General features: G+C 40.8%; 1 protein-coding gene across 1 annotated transcript in view; it reads right to left on the reverse strand.

Moving 5' to 3' along the window:
* Positions 1–1264: 1264 nt before the first annotated feature.
* The window catches only part of ehd4 (EH-domain containing 4), a 40640-nt gene continuing 19317 nt past the window's right edge, over positions 1265–22587 (reverse strand). Inside the window, exons 4-8 of the mRNA XM_038300898.1 lie at positions 10587–10753; positions 10361–10494; positions 10158–10269; positions 9643–9807; positions 1265–1985 (exon numbers count right to left, since the gene is read on the reverse strand). Of these exons, the coding sequence (XP_038156826.1) occupies positions 1428–1985; positions 9643–9807; positions 10158–10269; positions 10361–10494; positions 10587–10753 (1136 nt within the window). The 3' untranslated portion in view covers positions 1265–1427. The remainder of the gene's footprint in view (positions 1986–9642; positions 9808–10157; positions 10270–10360; positions 10495–10586; positions 10754–22587) is intronic.

A 22587-nucleotide genomic window follows, 5' to 3' on the forward strand; every position in this document is an offset into this window, starting at 1 on the left:
TGATTCAAAGAAAATCTATGTAAACTGGAGACAAAATTGTGTAATTTTTGTCATTTAAAAACCCTTTTAAATGTCATCATCTTTTGCTGGAGAACAAGATCAAGTCCAGGTTTCGTGTTGCTGCTGAAGCCACTGACTGAGTTGTAGCTCTATTGTGCTGTATCTAATTTAATTGGCTGTACTGATCATTAATATCCTGTATAGATTATTTTATTGCTTTGCAGTCAGACAGGATGTGTACTGAATGTTATCAAATGTCACAATTTAAAAGTTCCTGAACTTCTGCATCTTTGGAACATCATAAGAAAACTCCTAAAATCCCCCCCCCCCCCTATCAGTTGATTTGCTGGTACCATGTAATTTACTACCTCTGGAATGAGCAGTTCTTTTCTAAATCAGTATAGTGTAGTACTCCAGTGTACTGTAGTACACTACTGAAGTGTAGCAGCACTGATACAACCATATAGAAAATCCTTCTTTGACATTTTAAAGTTAGGATATTAACCTAAATGTGGCCACTGCCCTGCATGGTCATCCCTATGAACATTTACTGATACCGCCACTAGTGGCAAACTATGTGCTGTAAATGATTGGTATGCACTGATTGAAAGCATGCTTAGGACTAGTCCTAGCAATATTAAACAGGCCTTTGATTTGTCACATAAAAATATTATAAAACTAAAAAAATCCACGGAGTCACAAAAATTTACTGGAGTTCCATAAAAGTTTAAAACAAACAATCCACTGGACTTTGTTTCCAAGTTTGAAGACGTTTCAATTTACATCCAGGAATGGATGTGACCGCTTTACAGGGGAACAGAAGACCTCGCCTATTCAGCCAGGCCAACAATTCCCTTTAACGACCCCCTTTCAGAGACATAGACAGGTATGGGGCATTGCAGGCTAACAAAGAATCTAAATGACCCCCATTCCAAAGGGGTGGACCCGTTTATAAAAACTGGAACTCAACACTATTTCTGACATTTAGAATTGAAAAAGCTTCCTGGATGGGAAGAGAAACGTCTTCAAACTTGGAAACAAAGTCCAGTGGATTGTTTTTAACTCTTTGGAATGACTATGACCGGGATGACTGAGAATTTTCACCAGCAATTTACTAGAGCTGATAAAATTGAAATAAAATCAAAATGGAAACGAGAGGACATAAATCTCAACACTTTAAGGCAGGAAGTAAATTAGAGATGTTTAACCTGGGTTTTCTTTACAACAAATTCCTTTTTCAAGATTTAAAAAAAAAAAAAATTCCTCTCAGGATTATTTTGCTTAGATGAAATGTTTAATATACAAACTCTACAAACTCAATAAAAGTTATATATTTATTTGTTTGACATTGATCTTTTATGTCCACATTTGGACATCTTTCCATCTGTGTGTCTCTTTGGTGGCTTGTTTGGCACTCGGTGAGCTCTCTAGTCCTCCGTGTGGTTGTACAGTGCATCTGCAGTAGGGTTTTTCCGGTGGGATGGGGGCACCAGGTGATGGGGCAGCTCGTTGGGTAACTCGTAGCCCTCCAGCTTAACCTGAATCAGATGCTGAGCCAGGGCAAACTCCTCATCATCCAGCATGCCATCGTGATCGCAGTCAGCCAGTTTCCAGATCTTTCCCAGCACAGTGTTTGGCAGTCGGGAATTCATCATCTCCTTCTTGGCATTGACGCCGGTGATCTTCCCATTGACGGGCATCAGTGTGTAGAAAATCTCATCGTAACGGTGTTTGTCACGGCTGACGATCCAGTCATCTGCATCCGCCCCGGCACTGATGCCCTCACCGTAGCCTCGACCAAAAGGCCCGTCCTCTGAGCCCTGGAAAGCACCACCAGACACCATGGCTGGAGGCTGCTTGGACTCCTCCTCGCGGATCATAGCCATCAGACCTGCAATCTTTGTGGCCAGCATCTTATCCACTGATTCAATCAGTTTCATCTTCAGGGACGGAAACTTGTGGAAATCATAATGCTGCAGCATTTCCTGGAGGAGAAGAAAAAGATGTCTGACTTTAGATAGAAATCATGTTTAATATCTTAAACGACATATAGTTCACTGCTGTTTAATAAATGCACGTCTTATTTATGTTAAGGTGTTCTGGAAGTTTGAAAAGATTGAAAGTGGTGACTGGCTGACTGAACACATGGGGGCGTTATTTACACAGAGATGGAAAAAGTCAGGAGACGGAGAAACTGTTTGTTTCTAACGCAGCTGTTTATCTGGCAGCGCTCGAAAGACTTTATCCTAATCTTACCTCTCAGTTTAATCTTTCTGAAAATCTAAGAACCAGCTGTTTGCAGCTGTCAACAGGCTGACACAGAGGTCAACAGGGACGCTGTGTAACACCAAAGCCTGCCTGCGTTGGAGTTGCATGTTCAGGTGCAACCAGTGCTTCAAGATGATTTTTTAAAACTGTTCAAACCTACCTCTCAAACTGTAATATCTTAAAAATCCACTTATTTAACATTTAATATTTTCAGTCATATGTAGCCTATTACTAAGCTTTCTGGGCTTTTTTTCCTGCCTTTTGCTCTATAATACAGAACCTGAGATGCTTTCAAGGATTTTTTGTATTCTTTCTAATAAAAAAATAAAAAAATAAAATACAAAAGCCGTTCAAATCTGAATGAAAGATCATATAAAAGCCACAAAGCTCTTTAAACCAAAGATTTGGACTCTTTAGTTTGAGTTTTTTCTTAAAAGAGAAATATCACTATTTGCCAGACAAAGATCAGAGATTTCTGTAGAAAACGAGTCATATGCAGATGAGCAGAACACAGCTGGACTCACAGTTTGATAAGCTGTAGGGTGCGGGCGGCTGTTTATGGAGGGAAATTGGTTCCAATACTATTCAAAACAAAATGTTAAAAAAAAAAGAAATCTGAAGTAAAAGCATTTTGAAAATAGAAAAAAAAAAAAAAATCCCAATAAAAAGGAAAGTAATTTCTAGAGTAATTTATAATGCATATGTAAAAGTTCAACCAAAACTTTTTCAGATTTTATTTTGCTAATTTGTTTTCTTAAACTATTTTTTCAGATTTTTGACGTCAGCAACAGTATCTGTACTGGTCTACGTAAAGACCACTCCGAAGCTTAGAGGGTAACATTTTTAAAACAGGACTTGAACAGAAAACCATTCGTAGAGCTCTGTCGCAAAAAAATCAAAAAAAAAAAAAAAAAAAAAAAATATATATATATATATATATATATATATATATATATATATATATATATATATATATATATATATATATATATGTTGTAAACGGGTAAATTACTCCTCAAACCTTTATTGATTGAGAAGTTTTTCAAAACTTCTTTTACAAACCACCTATTTGCTTTTAATAAAATAAAAAAAAAATGATCTCCTTAGATCTTTTACTTCATTGAATTAACCGACCAGAATAAAAACAGCCTCTCAAAGAACCAGGGCCTGCGACAGGCTTCCTCTTTTTACCATCTACTGATGCCAGTTACTAAATGTAATCGATCGGATATCTATGACGGACAACTTGCCACCAATCTCAGGTTTTTAGGAATAAACCCCACTTCTTTAGTCCTGGGACCTGATAGCTTATTTCCTAAGATCAAAGGATTTCCCAAAATGCAAACTGATTTCTGTGGCTGGATTTTACATATTGACTTGATCTCATTACATAATATTGGATAAGAAATGAATTGGTTTCTCTCAAAGATGTCCAGAGATTGTTCTGACTGACCGTATTGCAGCCAAAGGGTGCAATAATGTCAGTCACTAATATCTACTGAAGACTAGATATTAGGCAAGGCAAATTTATTTGTATAGCACAATTCAGTACAAAGACAATGCAAAGTGCTTTACATGATTAAAATACAGGAAGATAAAACAGAATCAAAGCAAGTAGGAAAAAAAAAATAAATAAAAAAATAAAAAATAAATAAAATAAAATAAAAAAATGCAGAAACAAAAAAAGAATATCAAAAACAGTTGGAAGTTTTTGTTAGATTACATTTATTTATTTGATGATTTTTTTTCCTTTTTTTTTTTTTTTTATGAAGAAGAGGACTTTGTTTGAGCTAATTTTCCAGTATTTGATTTCTAATTATCTTTAAAGCTGTTAGCATTTGATCAAAAATGTCTCCTTGGGCAGTTGACAATTCCCCAGAACCTTGCCTTTTGTTCTACTACCATAGAACTGCAAAACCTATTAGTGACTTTTCATCAGCTAGAAAACATTAATATTAATATAATTATTATCTTGTATTTAATGAGTAAAACTAAGCTGCTCTTTGTTAAGGAAAAGTTCCTTATTTCTGCAGAAAATAAAAACAGAGATTCTGCCTTAATAGAGAAGTGAATTTACGGGGCAGGTTGGGGCTGCAGGGTGCTAGAAGTGGCAGCATGTTGGAGAAGCTCTGTTACATTCAGTTGGATATTCTTGCAAAAACTTTTATCAAACTGGATAGGTGTCATTATCCCGGACTCCAACATCAACCATCATCATCACCATTCCACCATCAGCTGCTGCCAGACACTGCATGTAATGTCATTAGCTCAGTCGTTGCTAAGCTACAGACACAACAGCCCAATGCTTTAGTGAATATAAATGGTGATTCCAACCACGCCTCACTCTGCTGCACGTCCAACATTTCTACAGCTTCTCAGCGGCTCTATCAGAAAACAAACCATTTGATTTGTTTATGCAAATATCAGGATACGTCTCCAGAGCAGGACTTCCTCTGGGAAAACCCAATAAATAATCTTGTTTTTCTCTGATGGAATGTAAACCCTTTGTTTAGCGGCAAACTTTGTAAAAAGAAAAGATAAAAAACAAAACAAAAAAAAGAAACAAGGAGGTGATGTGAAGATGGTCACAGGAAGACAAAGAAGACCTGCTGCTGCTGCTTTCCCAGGAATAGGGAGACAGGGAAGCATACAGAAGAAACTTAAAGCCAAGGTAAGACAAAGCAAGGAGGAGCCCAGGAAGAAAGCAGCTCCAGCAGAATAATATCAGAGATATCTTTAATCTTAAGCCTGGTTTGCGCTCGATGCGTCGACAAGGTCCGAATAACCATATTAATTAATTTTTAGCACCCAGGCCTGTCTGCACAGCCTGCACTATGCAGCTCTGTGTGGGAAAAAATAGTGGAAGAACAGCTCCTACTAGTGAGGGTTTAAAAATATAAACATCTCAAGATGTCTTTTTATTAAGCCCATAAATATCCCAAAGACTAATAGGTAGTCACAGACACTCTTGGAAATGAAGAGGCTTGGAAAAAGCTGTGTTTTCTACATCTACATGTTGTCTTCTTCTTTCTTCCAGCTTTTTATTAGCATTACACTGTCACAAGTACAGAACAACGAAATTAACTCTTTGCATTTAACCCATATACCCCATAGCCTGCAATACCCCATTACCTGAAACATAGAGACATACAGTGGGGCAAAAAAGTATTTAGTCAGCCACCAATAGTGCATGTTCTCCCACTCAAAAAGATGAGAGAGGCCGGTAATTTTCATCATAGATATACCTCAACTATGAGAGACAAAATGAGAAAAAAAAAATCCTGAAAATCACATTGTCTGATTTTTAAAGAATTTATTTGCAAAATATGGTGGAAAATAAGTATTTGGTCAGTTACAAACAAGCAAGATTTCTGGCTCACACAGACCTGTAACTTTTTCTGTAAGAGGCTCCTCTGTCCTCCACTCGTTACCTTCATTAATGGCACCTGTTTGAACCCGTTATCAGTATAAAAGACACCTGTCCACAACCTCAAACAGTCACACTCTAAACTCCACCATGGCCAAAACTAGAGAGCTGTCAAAGGACACCCGAAACAAAATTATAGACCTGCACCAGGCTGGGAAGTCTGAATCTGCAATAGGTAAACAGCTTGGTGTGAAGAAATCAACTGTGGGATCAATTATTAGAAAATGGAAAACATACAAGACCACTGATAATCTTCCTCGATCTGGGGCTCTACGCAAGATCTCACCCCGTGGGGTCAAAATGATCACAAGAACGGTGAGTAAAAATCCCAGAACCACACGGGGGGACCTAGTGAATGACCTGCAGAGAGCTGGGACCAAAGTAACAAAGGCTACCATCAGTAACACACTACGCCGCCAGGGAGTCAAATCCTGCAGTGCCAGACGTGTCCCCCTGCTTAAGCCAGTACATGTCAAGGCCTGTCTCAAGTTTGCTAGAGAGCATTTGGATTATCCAGACGATGACTGGGAGAATATCATATGGTCAGATGAAACCAAAATAGAACTTTTTGGTAAAAACTCTACTCGTCGTGTTTGGAGGAGAGAGAATGCTGAGTTGCATCCAAAGAACACCATACCTACAGTGAAGCATGGGGGTGGAAACATCATGCTTTGGGGCTGTTTTTCTGCTAAGGGACCAGGACGACTGATCCGTGTGAAGGAAAGAATGAATGGGACCATGTATCGTCAAATTTTGAGTGAAAACCTCCTTCCATCAGCAAGGGCATTGAAGATGAAACGTGGCTGGGTCTTTCAGCATGACAATGATCCCAAACACACCGCCCGGGTAATGAAGGAGTGGCTTCGTAAGAAGCATTTCAAGGTCCTGGAGTGGCCTAGCCAGTCTCCAGATCTCAACCCTATAGAAAATCTTTGGAGGGAGTTGAAAGTCCGTGTTGCCCAGCGACAGCCCCAGAACATCACTGCTCTAGAGGAGATCTGCATGGAGGAATGGGCCAAAATGCCAGCAACAGTGTGTGAAAACCTTGTGAAGACTTACAGAAAACGTTTGATCTCTGTCATTGCCAACAAAGGGTATATAACAAAGTATTGAGATGAACTTTTGTTATTGACCAAATACTTATTTTCCACCATATTTAGCAAATAAATTCTTTAAAAATCAGACAATGTGATTTTCTGGATTTTTTTTTCTCATTTTTTCTCTCATAGTTGAGGTATATCTATGATGAAAATTACTGGCCTCTCTCATCTTTTTAAGTGGGAGAACTTGCACTATTGGTGGCTGACTAAATACTTTTTTGCCCCACTGTAGACAGGTATGGGGTATTGTGGGCTAACAAAGAAACAAAATGACCCCCATTCCAAAGGGACGGACCCACTCAGGTTCAATTTGCAGGTTTTCTAAACCAAAACAAGGCTTCGCCTCGGTCGACTCTATTTCTCAACACTATTTCTGACATTTTGAATTGAAAGAGTTTCCTGGATGACAAGCAAAACGTCTTCAAACTTGGAAACAAAGTCCAGTGGATTGTTTTTAACTTTTTTGGAATGACTATGAGCTGGATGGCTGAGAATCTTCACCGGCATATTGAGCAACACTGTATTGAACCTGACTGTTTGCAGAGTTTTCTCTTCCCCTGATTGCTTTGATGCCTTATCTCAGGTTTTTTTTTTTTTCCTTTCTTTGATTTTACGGGTTTGTAAAGTATCACAGTTCAAATATCATATCATATGGTGTACCCTAACTATGAGTATTTTTGGAAAAAGGAAAAGATTTAATTGTTTATTACTAATAAATAACAAACTAACATGGTTTCATCTCTATATGGGCTCCAATATTTGGCATTGCTGGCAGGATCTTCTTTCCATTTTCTGTGGAGGTGTTTGTCCATAATTAGTTTAAGGACAGGAGGGGCAACAGGCGCTTGTGGCGCCTTGCAAGCAGCTTGTCCAGCGCTGCAAAAATCTCTCCTACCATAATCTGCTGGAATCAAAGAAGCTCCAACAGCTGATAGAGAAAACTGGTTCAGGTCAGGAGGACGGCTCTGGAATGTCTGGAGGGCTTTTTCAGGACATTGTGTTTTATATCAGCTGAGCACAGATTTCATCAGGGGACTAAAAGCTCTCAAACATAAAATCCTGCCAAGAGTTCAATTTTAAATCACACACCCACTATCAGCCATGAACCTCCCTGGAGGAATCACAGCTCAGCTGCAGTTCTTCTGCTTACTGTGCTTCAGAATCTGCCCCAAGGCTTCCACCTTTTTACCATCACATCTATGCATTAACATACATCCCATAATACGCCTGAACAGAACCAAATACTGTGTGCAGAGAATGGCACCCTGACTGAACACTGACTAAACCTTTCTGCAACATTCACTGCTCTTTATTGGTCTGCAGGTTCTGATGTCATCACGACTACTTTTAAGAAATATCTCAGAGGATTTTTGGATCCAGTTTCCATGTTGACCAAAAGTTAAAAGTACGTTCACACCGAGCGTGAAACCTGGGAAAATCTTCACCAGGTTCGTCTGCCTTTGCTCGCCTTGAAGTTTTTACTTTAGAAAGCTGAACAAAGCTGTCAGCGTTCCTCGGTTCACCAGATTCCCAGAGACAGAACCAGTATGGGGAACATCACCACCTCTTCCAGAGGCTACATGGGGTTAACGGTTGCTTTCAGCGGTAATCCCACTTATCAGTGACCAGTGTTAGAGCCCTGCATTGTGGGACGAATCATCCGGACGACAGAGGGTTCAGTTAGATGCTGTTGTGGAGCTCAGACAGGAGCAGCAGCCACTGCAAAAAATCTAAATCTAGATAAGTCATTTTTTTCTTAAAATAAGTGCATTTGTTCTTGAACTGAGGAGGTAAAAGAGAAATTTTGCCAATGGAACAAGACAATTTACACTTAAAATAAGAAAAGACAATTGCATTGTCTTATTTCAAGTGCACATTATCTAATTATCTTATTTTAAGAGTAAAATTACTCATTCCATTGGCAAACTATCTCATTTACCTACTCAAATTAAGGTTGAATAGATTTAATATAAGAAATTTTTACTTATTTCTATGAAAAAAAAATGAAACCAGGACAAGGCTGCCAGCTGCGTCAATCTATGGAACTAAGGAACCACAGCGGGGGATCAGAGGACCAGAGAGAGGAGAGAAGACGAAGCTGAGAAGTTCGGTGGGGAGACAGAACCAGCGGGAAAGGGCTGCAGCGGAGGAACAGAGGAGCACAGCGGGGGATCGGATTAGTCCACCGGGAAGAAAGAATCCTGAAGGTGGGGTGAGGCTACAACTGCCTGGGAGAAGGACAGCGGTACATGGGAGAAACCAGCCAGGGAGGGAGAGCTAGGAGAGGCTATAGCTGGCTGGAGATAGCCTCTACAAGCTAACTACTGGAGATGAAAGGAGAACAAGGTAGAAACCGGCGGAGGTGAAGCAAGCATCCTTCTAGGGCTGAATTAAAATGGCTTTTTTTAAAAGCACCTTAATTCCTCATAAGAGCATTCCCACTCCTTCCAACATAATTCACTCTGTTTCATTTTTAATAAAAAAAAATTAGCTTGTCTGCTGCGCTGCTTCAAACATTTAGTCCCTGACTGGATTTCACGATGCAAATGTAAATAAAAGTTTAGATTTTTTCAACTTCATTTGCAGGCGAGGCGGCGATTAAAAGTCGCCATCTTTGCTTAAATTGATCTGTGTGCCTTCCTAAATTCGCCTCGTTAACCCTCCTATCTTCGCTTTGCAGATCGCCCTCCACATAGACATAACTTTAGAATTCATCACTTCAGCTGCAACATTGCTGTTTGGTATAAACGTCCCTTAAGAACCAGAACCAGAACCTGCTGCACACCGACTCAGAACCAGCCACACAGGAACCATTGGATTCCAACAGGGCAGGATCTCTGCTTCTACCTGCATCTTGGTGACGTTGGGGAAGTCTCCAGGGCTGATGTGATGCTCTCTCTGCAGGATGGTGTAGATCTCTGGAAGATTCATGATCAGCTCTTCCTTCTTCTTCTCCCGGCCAAAAAGAGACGGCATCTCCTTCTTCAGGTAGCTGATGATGTAAGCGTGCACCTTTAGGAAAAGACCAGCAGAACTCAAAATTAATATAATTTCCATTTTTTATCACTTTTACTTATTATTGCTTTGGTAATTTTACATTTATTTCTCTTTAGTGGAAAGGAATGTAAACTTTTAAGCACAACTATCCATAATTATATAAAGCTTTAACATGTTCCTCCTTAACACCAGAGTTACAATCTGAACTGCCACTCACTTATCCCTGGGATTATTCCGATTTGTGTCAAGATTACAAAAAAGTCAGAAACTAAATCTTGTTTCAGTAATTTAAAATCTGAAAGTTTCAGACTGTACTGCTATGCAGGACACGAAGCGGGATTCCCTCCGGTAGATTGCCGTCTCACCTTGGCCAGCCTCGCCCTCTTAATGAGGTCGTTGAGTTTACGGAGGGCAGCATTCCTGGGGAGACTCTGGATATCCCTAAAGAGATCCTGAGACTCCGCCTCAAACAGACGCCTTCAGACACACAGGGGAATGAAAGAAGGGATGATTTAAGAAAAAATGAAAAGCAGAAAACCTGTGAAAAAAATGAGTGTTTGACTGAGACCTGTTCTCTGTGTTCTGCAGTGGTTTGGCCCAAAAGGAACCCAGATACACTCTCACCACCTCTGGGGTATTTATCACCTTCCCCAGTGACCACATGAGGGCGCCATAGACCCGCATCAGCTGTTGGGTGTCCACCTAAAGCACAGAGGGGAGAAAGAAGGTCCATCAAAGCTACAATGACCAGCAGAACCAAACTCCAGACTCCAGAAGCACTCTGCTCATCAGACCTGGTCCGCTTTGTTCAGAACCACTCGGATCTTGTCGTCTTGTCCCTTAAACGCTTTGATGGCTTCAGAGAACTCGTCGGAAATGTCCAGTTTGTGGGCATCAAACAGCAGGATGATCCTGTCGACCCGCTCCCCAAACCAGCGCAGAACCTCTGCAAAGTCATAACCTGAAGGATGGACGGACAGAGAGACAGAGAGAGAGACATTTGACGTCTTTTATTTACTTCACATCAGAAACCGACTCCGTTTCAATCATCACAATAAAAAACAACCATTACCACACAAACACACACAGATAAGCTAAATATAGGCTTGAAAGCCAACTACCAGTCAAGTAAATCAGGAGGTGTGCATCTCTGTAATGAGAAGGGGTGTGGCCTAATTACATCAACACCCTATATAAGGTGGGCTTAATTATTAGGCAACTTCCTTTCCTTTGGCAAAATGGATCAGAAAAGAGATTTGACAGACTCTGAAAAGTCAAAAATAGTCAGATGTCTTTCAGAGGGAGCAGTAGTTTCGAAATTGCCAAGCTTTTGAAGCGGGATCATCGCACAATCAAGTGGTTCATGGCAAATCGCCAACAGGGGCGCAAGAAGTGTGAAAAAAGAAGATGCTAAATAACTCCCCATAAATTGAGACGGATCAAGCGTGAAGCTGCTAGGAAGCCATTAGTCACCAGTTGTGCCATATTTCAGAGCTGCAACATGTCTGGAGCGCCGAGAAGCACAAGGTGCTCAATACTCGGGGACTTGGCCACGGTAAGGAAAGCCGACAAAAGGCCACCTTTGAACAAGACGCACAAGAAAAAACATTAAGATTGGGCCAAGAAATATCTGAAGACTGATTTCTCCAAGGTGTTTTGGTCTGATGAAATGAGAGCAAGTCTTGATGGGCCAGATGGATGGATGGGCACCAGGCTGGATCAGTGAAGGGCAGCAAGTTCCTCATCGACTCAGACGCCATCAAGGTGGAGGTGGGGTAATGCTATGGGCTGCTATCATCAAAGATGAGCTTGTGGGACCTTTTCAGGTTGATGATGGAGTCGAGATCAACTCCCAGACCTACTGCCAGTTTCTGGAAGACACCTTCTTCAAACAGTGGTTATAGAAGAAGTCGCCATAATTCAAGACCATGCAGGACAATGCTCCGTCACACGCATCAAAATACACCACAGCGTGGCTGGACAGAAAAAGGCTAAAAGGAGAAAAATAATGACATGGCCCCCTTGGTCACCTGATCCGAACCCCATGGAGAACCTGTGGTCCTTCATGAAATGTGAGATCTACAGGGAGGGAAAACAGTGTCTGTGGCTGCTGCACTCAATGTGGATCACAAACAGATCAAGACACTGACAGAATCTATGGATGGAAGGATTTTGAGCATCATGGGGAAGAAAGGTGGCCATATTGGTCACTGATTTGGTTTTTTTTTTGGTTTTTGAATGTCACAAATGTTTATTTCTGAAGTTTAAGTTGTTATATTGGATTACCAGGTGAAAATCAACAAATGAGATGGGTAAATATTTGTTTTTTTATTACGTTGCCTAATAATTCTGCACAGTAATTGTTACTTGCACACACAGACACCTCATAAAATGGCCAAATCAAAAAAATAAAAAACACATCAACTTCCAAAACTATGAAGCTATGATATTAAGGAGTCATTTTGAGTTGATTGAGAACAATTGTGGCCCAATAATAAAAATAATCCTCAAAAATACAACTTCTAATACACGTCTTATAATTCTGCACACAGTGTAAAAAGACCAACTAGCCGAGGACACCCCACCACTAGGTGCTCCAGTGTTTCCCTCTGGGTGCAGAATGGACAGCCCTACCCAATGCCTGGATCCAGGTGAACTCTGTGTCTGTTTGTGGCTATTGCTCCATGTATCATCCTCCGCTGAAGGTCCGCCATCTTTTTCTCAACAGGGGGTTTATACAGGACCCTCCGCCTGCATTTAGGAGTAACGTCTGAGGCAAATACCTCACACCATTTCGACTCCTTCACTCCATCCAGAGAGTGAAAGTTCAGCACTTTCACACAGTTGTAGAATAGCTTCTTCTTCCCACAGGGGCTAAACCCAGCGCTGGTGTTTTCATGGTGAGAAGAAACCCCCTCTCCTCCTGCTGCTCCTCAGCAGCCGGACAGACGCTCAGAGACGGAAAATTATACACGCAGTCATCCTTTCACTGGCCAGCGTGATTCTTAGCAAACCTTCTCATTGGTTCATACAGGGACTGCCAGACTTCCTCCATAATCCTACTCTGCACTCTGGATGTTTGTGATGTCACCGAGCGTTTCCATGGATGCTTTGTTGAGGTGGCCCAGTTTAGTAATGCCAGCCTCAACAAATGTAGTTCTTAATATAGCAGAAGAAAACATAGCGTTTCTAAGGAAGTTGTTGTGAAAGAGTGGCTCCTCATAGATCCACATCCCTGGACCAGAGTCCTGAGTTCCCATGACCCCATGAGTGAGAGAGAGAGAGTAAGTGAGATATCAGAGGATGAGAGGAGCTCCTTCAAGGAGGCCAACAGATCAGCAGACAGCTGATTGAAAAACTGTCCAAGAATTCAAGCAGGTTATTGACTCTTTGGCCAGAGACCGTTTGCAGTTTTTCAGGCTCGTCTCACATCTGTCAGGGTTAATGTTTGGCAGGACAAACTGTTTTACAGATGAGCAAACCGTGAGGGCATATTTGTTGACCTTCTGTGTATTTTAATTAAGTGGGATTGTGTGTGGCGTGTCTAAAGTGAGCCGTGGCAGTGTGGGTGTGGCCGCTCCGATAACAGTGAGCTCAGGCCTGGAAACTAAACCCAGGCAAAGATTTTCAACATTAAATGGGAATTCCCAGCAACAGAGAAGGGTCCTGCTGCTAAGTGGGCTCAGGCTAGAAATACCTCCCACCTGCACATCCAGGATGTCTGACAGAGAAAATTTGACCCAATGTAAAGACTTGTTACGGGTAACAACTGAATAAATACATCAATGAATCAAATGCCTACATTATGCAGAATGTGTTTGTTTTTGACAAAGATTATTTTCCTCTCATCCTGCTGGAGACAAGAAAACCTTTGTCCGCATGACCTCTGCTGCAGCTGAGGACGCTAATGTCCGGTTTCTGCTGCCAGTCATCTGGAGTTTACTTTAACAAACACAGAGAGGAGTGTGTGAGCTTTTAACTCGTATCTCTGCCGGCGGTGCCACCATAAACGCACAGATCCAGTCGTTCTGGTTGGTTTCCTCTGATTAATGAGGCCGATCAAATAACTAAGCTCCAGTCCGTCGCTGGTGAAGCTGGTCAAATATTTCCAGGCTGGAAGCTCTCATGAATAAGTGAGGGTGTTGGCAGCGGCTGCAGCACGCCGACCCCTCCTCCCTCTGGTCTCACGGCTCAGGTTACAGCGGAGGCTTCAGGTGTTGGCTCAGGACGGCCCCGGGGGGGGGGGGCATGATGCCAAACAATGAACGCAGTCAGCAGCGAGGAAATTTCCTGCATCTATGAGAAATATTTCAGCTGACAGAAACACGGAGAGGAAGCCAAACTCCTGCAAGGTTAGAGCAAGGAAATTCCTCTGATATGAGGTCTAGTTAGTCTCTTCTTCTAAAACAGGGTGACTGATTACCTTATATGCTCCATTTCCTTTGAAAAGGGAAACGCCTTCGGTCTAACAATACTACTTCCCCTGCAGTACGTCCCTGCTCCCTATGAAGAGCAAAAGCTGCAGGCTTCCCCCTGGCTGCTCTCCTCTTCTTTAAAGACCCACCTTTGAATTATTTAGTCTGACTTGTTTTAATATTTTCAGATCTTTAAGAGAGGAATCTACCTACAAGTGCTAATAAAGTTGTTTTATAAAATGTTTAACTGAAAAAAGAGCAGATTTTTTACATGAATCAAGCTATATAGGGTGGCATTAAATTGATCTCAGATAATACATCAAATAAATCTTTGTGCTATTTTTTGATCAGGACTTGTCATTTAAATCCCATATCAAAGAGGTTTCTAGAATTTCCTTCTTTCATCTGAGGAACATTGCAAAAATGAGAAAACTCCTGTCCAAAGGTGATGCTGAGAAACTAGTCCATGCATTTGTTACTTCAAGGCTGGACTATTGTAATTCTTTACTATCAGGAAGTCCACAAACTGTAGTTAAAAGCCTTCAGCTGATCCAAAATGCTGCAGCCAGAGTTCTGATGAAAATGAAAAACAGAGATCACATCTCTCCTATCCTGGCTTCTCTTCATTGGCTTCCTGTTAAATCCAGAATAGAATTTAAAATCCTCCTTCTCACATATAAAGCCTTAAATGGCCAAGCTCCATCTGATATCAGAGATCTGATTGTTCCTTATGTTCCTAACAGAGCACTTCGCTCTCAATCTGCAGGTTTACTAGTGGTTCCTAGAGTTTCTAAAAGTAGAATGGGAGGCAGATCTTTTAGTTATCAGGCTCCTCTCCTGTGGAACCAACTACCAGTTTTAGTCCGTGAGGCAGACACCCTGTCTACTTTTAAGGCTAGACTTTAAGCTTTATCAAAAAGGAAAGTTTTTAGTTAGAGTGGCTCAGGTTATCCTGAGCTATCTATATAGTTATGCTGCTATAGGCTTAGACTGCTGGAGGACATAGGGACCTCTTTTCATCATTCTATCTCTATTCTTCCACTCTGCAGAATCTGTTAGTTCGATCTCTAACGTTCTGCTCTCTCTGCTTTTTCTCATAGTAGCTTCATCTGGTCTGTTCCTGTTTGGCTGTGACTCCATCCTGGAGAGAAATATCAGCTGTGCTGCTGCCATCAACACTTTTATTTATAGATGCTGGAGCCTGGCCTGTTTTCAGTGTAGTCCTGTTTCTCTCCAAAACATAGCTATAGGCTCAGATTTTACTTTATATGCTCTATTTATAGTTTACACTGAGCCTGGTTCTGGTCCTGCTGGAAGTTTTTTTCTGTAAAACTGAGTTTTCCTCTCCACTTTCGCTGCATGCTTGCTTGGTGTGAGGGATTGCTGAAGAGTCAACGACAAAATGGAAGTAAATATCTATCGTCTCCACTTGTTGATCTGGGAGGAAAGAATCCTGCAAAGTCAATGACTGGATGCAATCAGCTGATTTTCCTTCAAAAAGTTTTAGCAATGTGATTGGATGATGGGATTCAACCTTCTCTTTAAAGTGCCTTGAGTTTTATATAAATAAAACTTTATTGAATACGATGCTTTAGCCTCATATTCCAAACATCAATCATGTGAGACCATGACGGCCCCTCTGTGTCTCAGAAACCTGACTTGGTTAAAATGCTGTTTGTAAAACAATAATCATTAAAAATATATAAAATAAAAGGTTAAAGACATTTATCATGTATTCTTTATATAAATGATGGGCTGAAGTATCAGAAGTTTCTATCAAGAAAAAAGTCTTTAAACAGATTTTAATTTGGGCAGCACCATTTAGCCATCTCAGGATTATAAGGGAGGTTGCTCATTTTCTGGGCGGATCATCTAAATAATTGGTCCTCTTAATTGTCAATCATTCTGGTGATATGTTTACGTAAGGCCGTTCTACGTGCTCGAACCCATTTTCACTTACTGTTGGTGAGTCTGACATACAGGAAAAAAAAGCAGAACTTCGATGCAAAGAGCAACTGTTAAACAGAGCGTGCACGAGGAGAAATGGGCTCATGCACACCATCACGCGTTTAATAGGCGTTACCTCTCGGGAGAGGATACAGGGCTGTGCATGAGCTTTTTTTTAACTGTAGAAGGCGGGACTTTTCAAAAATTAGCTAAAATCCTCCACTATAACTTTAATGTCAGGCTATGAGGGATTTTTAGATATTTAATTATGTGCCGTTTTAGATGACTTAACCTAAGAAATGCCGATAGTACAAGGAGAAAAATATCACTACTAAATAATAGTAGTTTTGATGGGATGAAATGGACACAGAAATACCCTTTATGATCAGCAATGTGTATCATTAAAGTTCTTACAAGCAAAAACCTCACAGAAATTTTTATTAAAAGTCGTTTGGAAAATCTAAAAGCTTCAGAGTTGAGGATCTTTCAATAGTTGGTCTCAGGAAGTACAAAAAAAAAAAAAGTTACCCAATCATTAATGAAGTGAGGCTCCGCCTCTGATGGTGACAGAGGCAGCAGATCTGTGGAAACATTTTGGATCAGAGCCCAGAGGGCAAACCGAGGCTCCACCCTGCAGACAGGTCTCCGCCAAACATGCAACAGGAATTTTCCACACAGCCTTAAACTAACACTGAGTGGGTCCGAAAAGACAATTCCTGATTAGACTGGGAACAGAGTGAGCAGGATGCAGTCAGTCAGCGCTTCCACAAGGATCTGCTGCTCCTGTTCAACAGATGAAACTAGTTAGTTAGAAAGCTTCAGATGGAGCGGAGAGATTAACCTTTACAGACTTGGTTTAGGTAATGCTTTTTTGTCTTACATTGATGCTCGATGGTGGATTGAGTAGAGCTCTGAGAGATGATCAGAACGTGGGTTAATGTTTTAGAACCTCCTTAGAGCACCATGAAGATCAAGGAGCTCCGCAGATTGTTTCTAACATTTTCCAACAGACCGCTGAGGCCACAGATTCAGAACAGGCCTGTTGTACAAATTCACTGCAGAACTTTCCCAGATTTCACCGATTGTTCTCCTAATTTGAAATGTTTCCAAGCAATGGGCCCATAAAGCTAGGTGTGGCGTTAAAACTTGGGTAAATGTGGGGAAAAAAACAGAGGAAGAGAAGGACAATGCAACTTCCAGCTTCATTTTTAGTCATTAAAAGAGACCAACCTGCTAAAAAGCAGACTTTCCCCATTAGTGGAGTTCAGTGGAGGTGTTCAATTTAACTTAAAATTAACACCAAAGGAAAGATTCTCAGATCTAGCACAGTTGCTTTAATTCAGAAGATCAGCTGTCCTGGTTTTGGAAATGGCTCCCATGGCGTAAAACAAGTACAGCGAGAACCGAAGGGTGATGAGCTCAGAGGGCTTCACCGCTGGGTGGTGGAGCTCCATCTGTCAGTAACCTCAACCTTCGTCTGCACTGGTTTGCTGTCAAATGTCTCCAGGAGGAGTTTTACATCAGCTGAAGCTCTAAACGCTTCCAGATGGAGGGAGAGCGGACGTTTCCTATGGCTCTCTGTCCCTCCCCCACCTCGTCCCGCCCTCCTTGGACAAACTGAGTCTTTCAGCTGAAACGGAGCAGCGACAGAGTGAGAGCAAACAGAAGGCTCTGCAGAATGATCACATTAACAAGGAAAACACTGTTTAGCTTCTATCAACCTTCTCCTTCTTTATTTCTGAACATGTTTGACTGTGGATGCGTCAAACACATCCTTACCAACCTCCCATAACTCCCAATATCTGCAGCGTATCCTGGTACTCAGACTCCTTTATGATGAAACCAGTTTAGAAGCTGTGGAGATGTTTTACGGGGAATAAACATGAAGGCTGCAGAGGTCCTAGTCCCCGTTTGATGTTTGGATGATTTGGAATAGCAAAAAAAAAAAGCTTCACTGAGAAAAGCATCGTTGATTGCAGCCGGAGCTGCATGTTTTAGTGTCATCTCATCTAAAGATGGAAACGCTGCATGGAAAGCATCCATTTACCTTGATTTCTGACTGAGAACTGGACTTTGATCGATTCTTATACTTGGAAATGTTTTGATCTTCATGATGATGCGGTGGACAGGAAGAATCTCCTGCAGTCAGCGTCACAGTGGCTCAGGAGAAGCTCCTGACTCAGGACACTGTTGCTGCAAGGAGGATGTCTGGGTCCACCTTCATCTTCATCTTCATCCCTGAAACATCTTTCTCTGTACGATCAGCTCAAAAGGCTCCAGAACAGAATCGGCTCATTAAAGGACAACTCTCCCCTAAATCATCTTTTTTACTGATAAACTTTATTAATGTGTCTCTTTAATAGTCTTGTTTATATGTCCCAGGCATAATTTTGATGATTTACTGCATATTTGTTAAAATCCTGCTTTTTTTTGCATTAAACCGTCTGTTTGGTGATGACAGCAGCAGAGAGCGCTCCCAGTCCTCAGCCCCCCCCTGCATGTTCTGCCATCCTCCAAGCGAGCCTTTTTGGAGCGACAGAAGTTATACTTTCATCTTCTTTGGTTTCTGGTTCTGCTTTGGTGGCAGATGGCATCACACACATCAAAACAGTCTGGTAGAAGATCTGCAGTGCCCGTCAACCAACACCGAAGGGCATAATTGTCCTTCAGAAGTCTGCTGTCCAGGCAAACAAGGAGGCAATTTATACTAGGGCTGGGCAATTAATTGCATTTGCAATATCTCTGCTTCTGTCTCCTTGAACCCCAGTCGGCCTCGGCAGATGGCCGCTCACACTGAGCCTGGTTGTGCTGGAGGTTTCTTCCTGTTCAAAGGGAGTTTTTCCTCTCCACTGTCGCTACAAGCATGCTTAGTGTGAGGGATTGCTGAAGAGTCAATGAGTCGATGCAATCAGCTGATTTTCCTTAGAAAACTTTGAATCAATCTGACTGTATGATCTGGTGAACTGGAAAGTGCCTTAAGGTGACGTATCGTGAATTGGCGCTATAGAAATAAACTGAATTGAAGTGGATAATAATTTTAGAAAAAAAATGCTTTTTTTTAAATCACAGAGGGACTAAATTTTTAAGCACAATGAATTTAACAAGAGGATGAAACCAAATGTCTCCCTCCATTTCCTTTCAGCCCTTATTTATATTACTCCATTTCTGATGTTAATACTATTCAGATTTTTCCAGTTTCTTCTGAAATCTGCAATCATCACCTTGTTTTGTTGACATTCAGGATCCAATGATTGTTTCCACACTGTGCCACAAAGCATTTCACCAGCTCTCTGTTCTCAGCTTCTGCTCCATCTTTAATGAACCCCCTTCTGGTTTCATGCCTCTCATTAGTTCCTGGTCTCAGCTGTGATAAACTCACCGGACATCCAACATGGCACCTGCCTGTGGAGGTCAAATATGGACTGCAGCTCTGCATAAGCGGGCCCAAGCTATAAGAAAGCTTTCAGCAGGGGCAGATTTAGGAAATTTGGGGCCCTAGGCAAAGACAGGCTGGGGGCCCGCAGCATGTGATGTCACTGTGCTGTATCGGCTGTTGATCAAGTCCCAGTGTTGTATCTGGTGTTTGTCAAGTCATCTTGCAAACATTCTTCTTCCAAATGTTGGCTACATATTAGGTGTTTTTTCTCTGGCCAGAAGTTCGATGGCAAATCCTCCCTCTTCCAGTTGGCGATCCAACGACGAACCCGTCCGTGGAGGATCAGGAATCAGAAAGGTAAAATAATTCTTTTTTTTTTTTTTTTTTTTTTTCACTTTTACCCGATGTATTCCAACATCCAGATGCCATGCACGTGGGCATTGTCAGTTTCACTATAGCTCTGGTGAATTTCAAAGGTGAAGTCCTCTGGAAATCTTCAATAATTGTTGTTGATTGCAGATGTGTCTAGTAGTTCCCATTGATTTTGCTTGTAAAGCGGGGAGAATGGCGCTAGGCTTACCGCACCGTGACGTCACTGCTGGAAGATGGCAGGAGGGAGGGGTTACTATATTTGGGCAAAAATGGACGCTCCCAGACTCAGTGACGGCGAGGAAAAATATATTTTTTTTTTTACTGATTAACTCTAAATTCACCGCAAACCTATTGGTTTTAGGTTTAAATAATGATCCATTGATTATTCCTGCTGACCGGACTTTAAAACCAAATCCTTGGCTGTGCTACAGGAGCAGAGTCTGCATCTCCGAACCAAACAGCTGCTGAAGCTCGTTATCTGCAAGTCATCAGTAAAATTATAACCTTCCTCCCAGCTCTGCCTGACTAAGCCTGAGGCTTGTTTTATCACCAATATGGGCTGGGGCCCTCTGTTTATTGTTAAACAGCAGTTAAACATCCCTCTCCTCCATGTGAAAGAAAGTTAAACACTGAATTTAGAGAAGAAACAGACTAAAAGGTAGAAGATATAAATACAAAATGAATGTGTAACCTATGTGACATTCAAACGAACGAAGGTTGTTTTTAAGGAGTCGTCTGATTTCCTGGATAAAGCACGGCCTTTATGGGCTGATAAGCTTCATTCATCGACTCCCGGCTTTGAAAAGAGAAAAACCTTGAATTTAAGCAGCAGGTAGATCTGATCCTTATTTTAGGTTGAATTCACAAACCATTTGGTTTATGATTTCTCTTCCAATCAGAAATATTTCAACAGCAGAAACTAAATCAGGAGTGTTTTTTTTTTTGATGAATGAATGAAACAATTTTAAAGGCTTTTCTGTCATCTGTCGATTTGTATTTCACCAGCTGAAAATACTAATTTGAAACTGGCCGTCTGAGATAACGGTTTCTTTGTTCAGGAATAAACGACGTGGGGAATCCTTCCTGGGGATGGAATTCAGCAGAGATGTTGATTCACAGTCTTTGGTTTCAGATCTGCATTTCTGAGCTTGTTAGGTCGAGATCAGCAGTATCGATTCATCACAGGAAACAGATGCAGAGACCAAACAGGATGTAAAAAGGGGATAAAAAGAGACACTCTTACAACCATCCAGAGAACTGCATATGAAAGGCAACAGGGCAGATATTCCTTTTTTTATTTTATTCATTTATAACAAAAAGTCCCTCTGTTCACAGGACTATTATGTTTTTATCTTCTCCTTTTAAGTATTCTTTTAGATCCTGTCGCTGTTGTTTGGATTGTCTATAACAATGTGATCAAACGAAAACCAAAGGCATATGTGAAAAAAAACTAGTTATTCAGATTTTAGTCTGACCCAAGGAGCTGAAAACAGTGTTTTTAAATCTGTTAAAGGTTTCCACGTGATGCTAGAGGAAACAAACACCTTAGACTGCAGGAGTCAATATCAAACTGTACAGGGCCATTGAAAGACGAAAAAAATAGAATTAAAATTTTTGAATTTAAAGTGGCATATTTACAAGAAAAATTTAGATTATAAATTTCGGAGAAAAAAGGAGCAAATTAGAAAATTTTTACGTACATTTGCGGAGCAATGTGAGATTATAACAAACGTTAAAGTATGCGACATAAAGCGCATTTTTGCATGCTTAAAATTGCGTAAATTTGCTCTTTTTTTCTCGTAAATTTGCCTATTTATTCTCATACAATTGCAACTTGTTCCCTTCTAAATTTGTGTTTATAATATTATAAATTTTGTTTTTTTCTTGAAAAATTTGCCTATTTATTCTCATAAATATGCCACTGTAAACTCAAAAAGTGTTTTTTTTTTGTCTTTGAATGGCCCTGTTACGCTGTCGTACCTTTGGTTAAAGGATGTCATTTAAAACAAAAAGAAAACCTTAAAAGCACCGCTGTTAGACTGATCTCGGTTTGACGCTGGGCTATTATCAAAGTACGAAAAACTCTATGTCTAGAAATGTTTAAAATCAGATATATTTTGTTTCTACATGGTTTATCAGCCGTTAGTTCTAAATAATGTCAAATTTATTGTTTATAAGCAGGACGCAATGAGGCAGAAAAATGGTTGATTGAAATTTAACAGAAGAACATCCTGAACATGGCTAAAACTGCGTCATTTAAAATATTGCAGATGCTATTTTCTTTTTCTAACCACATTCTTTGACATTTTTAATTTAATCAGACTAAACTTTCTATGTTTTAGGTCTGTTAAGCTTATTTTGTTCTTTTTTCTACTAAGGACAGATGTTTTCTTGGAAGTCCAAAGTTAAAAAGCACTTGGTCCATTATGCTTTTAACTTCACAGGGAGAGCCCAGACTATGATGGCATTGATTTGCAACCAACTCTGAGGTTAATTTACAACATTTGACTTAACTGGAAGGAAATCTGAGGATTGACTTTATGGAAACGCCTTAAACACATTGCTTAATGTGTGACATCATGAGAAAACCAACAGACATCAGACAAGCAGGGCTGGGCGATATGGACTTTAAATAGAATCACGTTATCGGGTGACATTATCAATGACAATCATTGCCCAGTCATC

The sequence above is a fragment of the Cyprinodon tularosa genome, unplaced genomic scaffold, assembly GCF_016077235.1.
Source record: "Cyprinodon tularosa strain WSP-4 unplaced genomic scaffold, ASM1607723v1 ctg459, whole genome shotgun sequence".
NCBI lineage: Eukaryota > Metazoa > Chordata > Actinopteri > Cyprinodontiformes > Cyprinodontidae > Cyprinodon > Cyprinodon tularosa.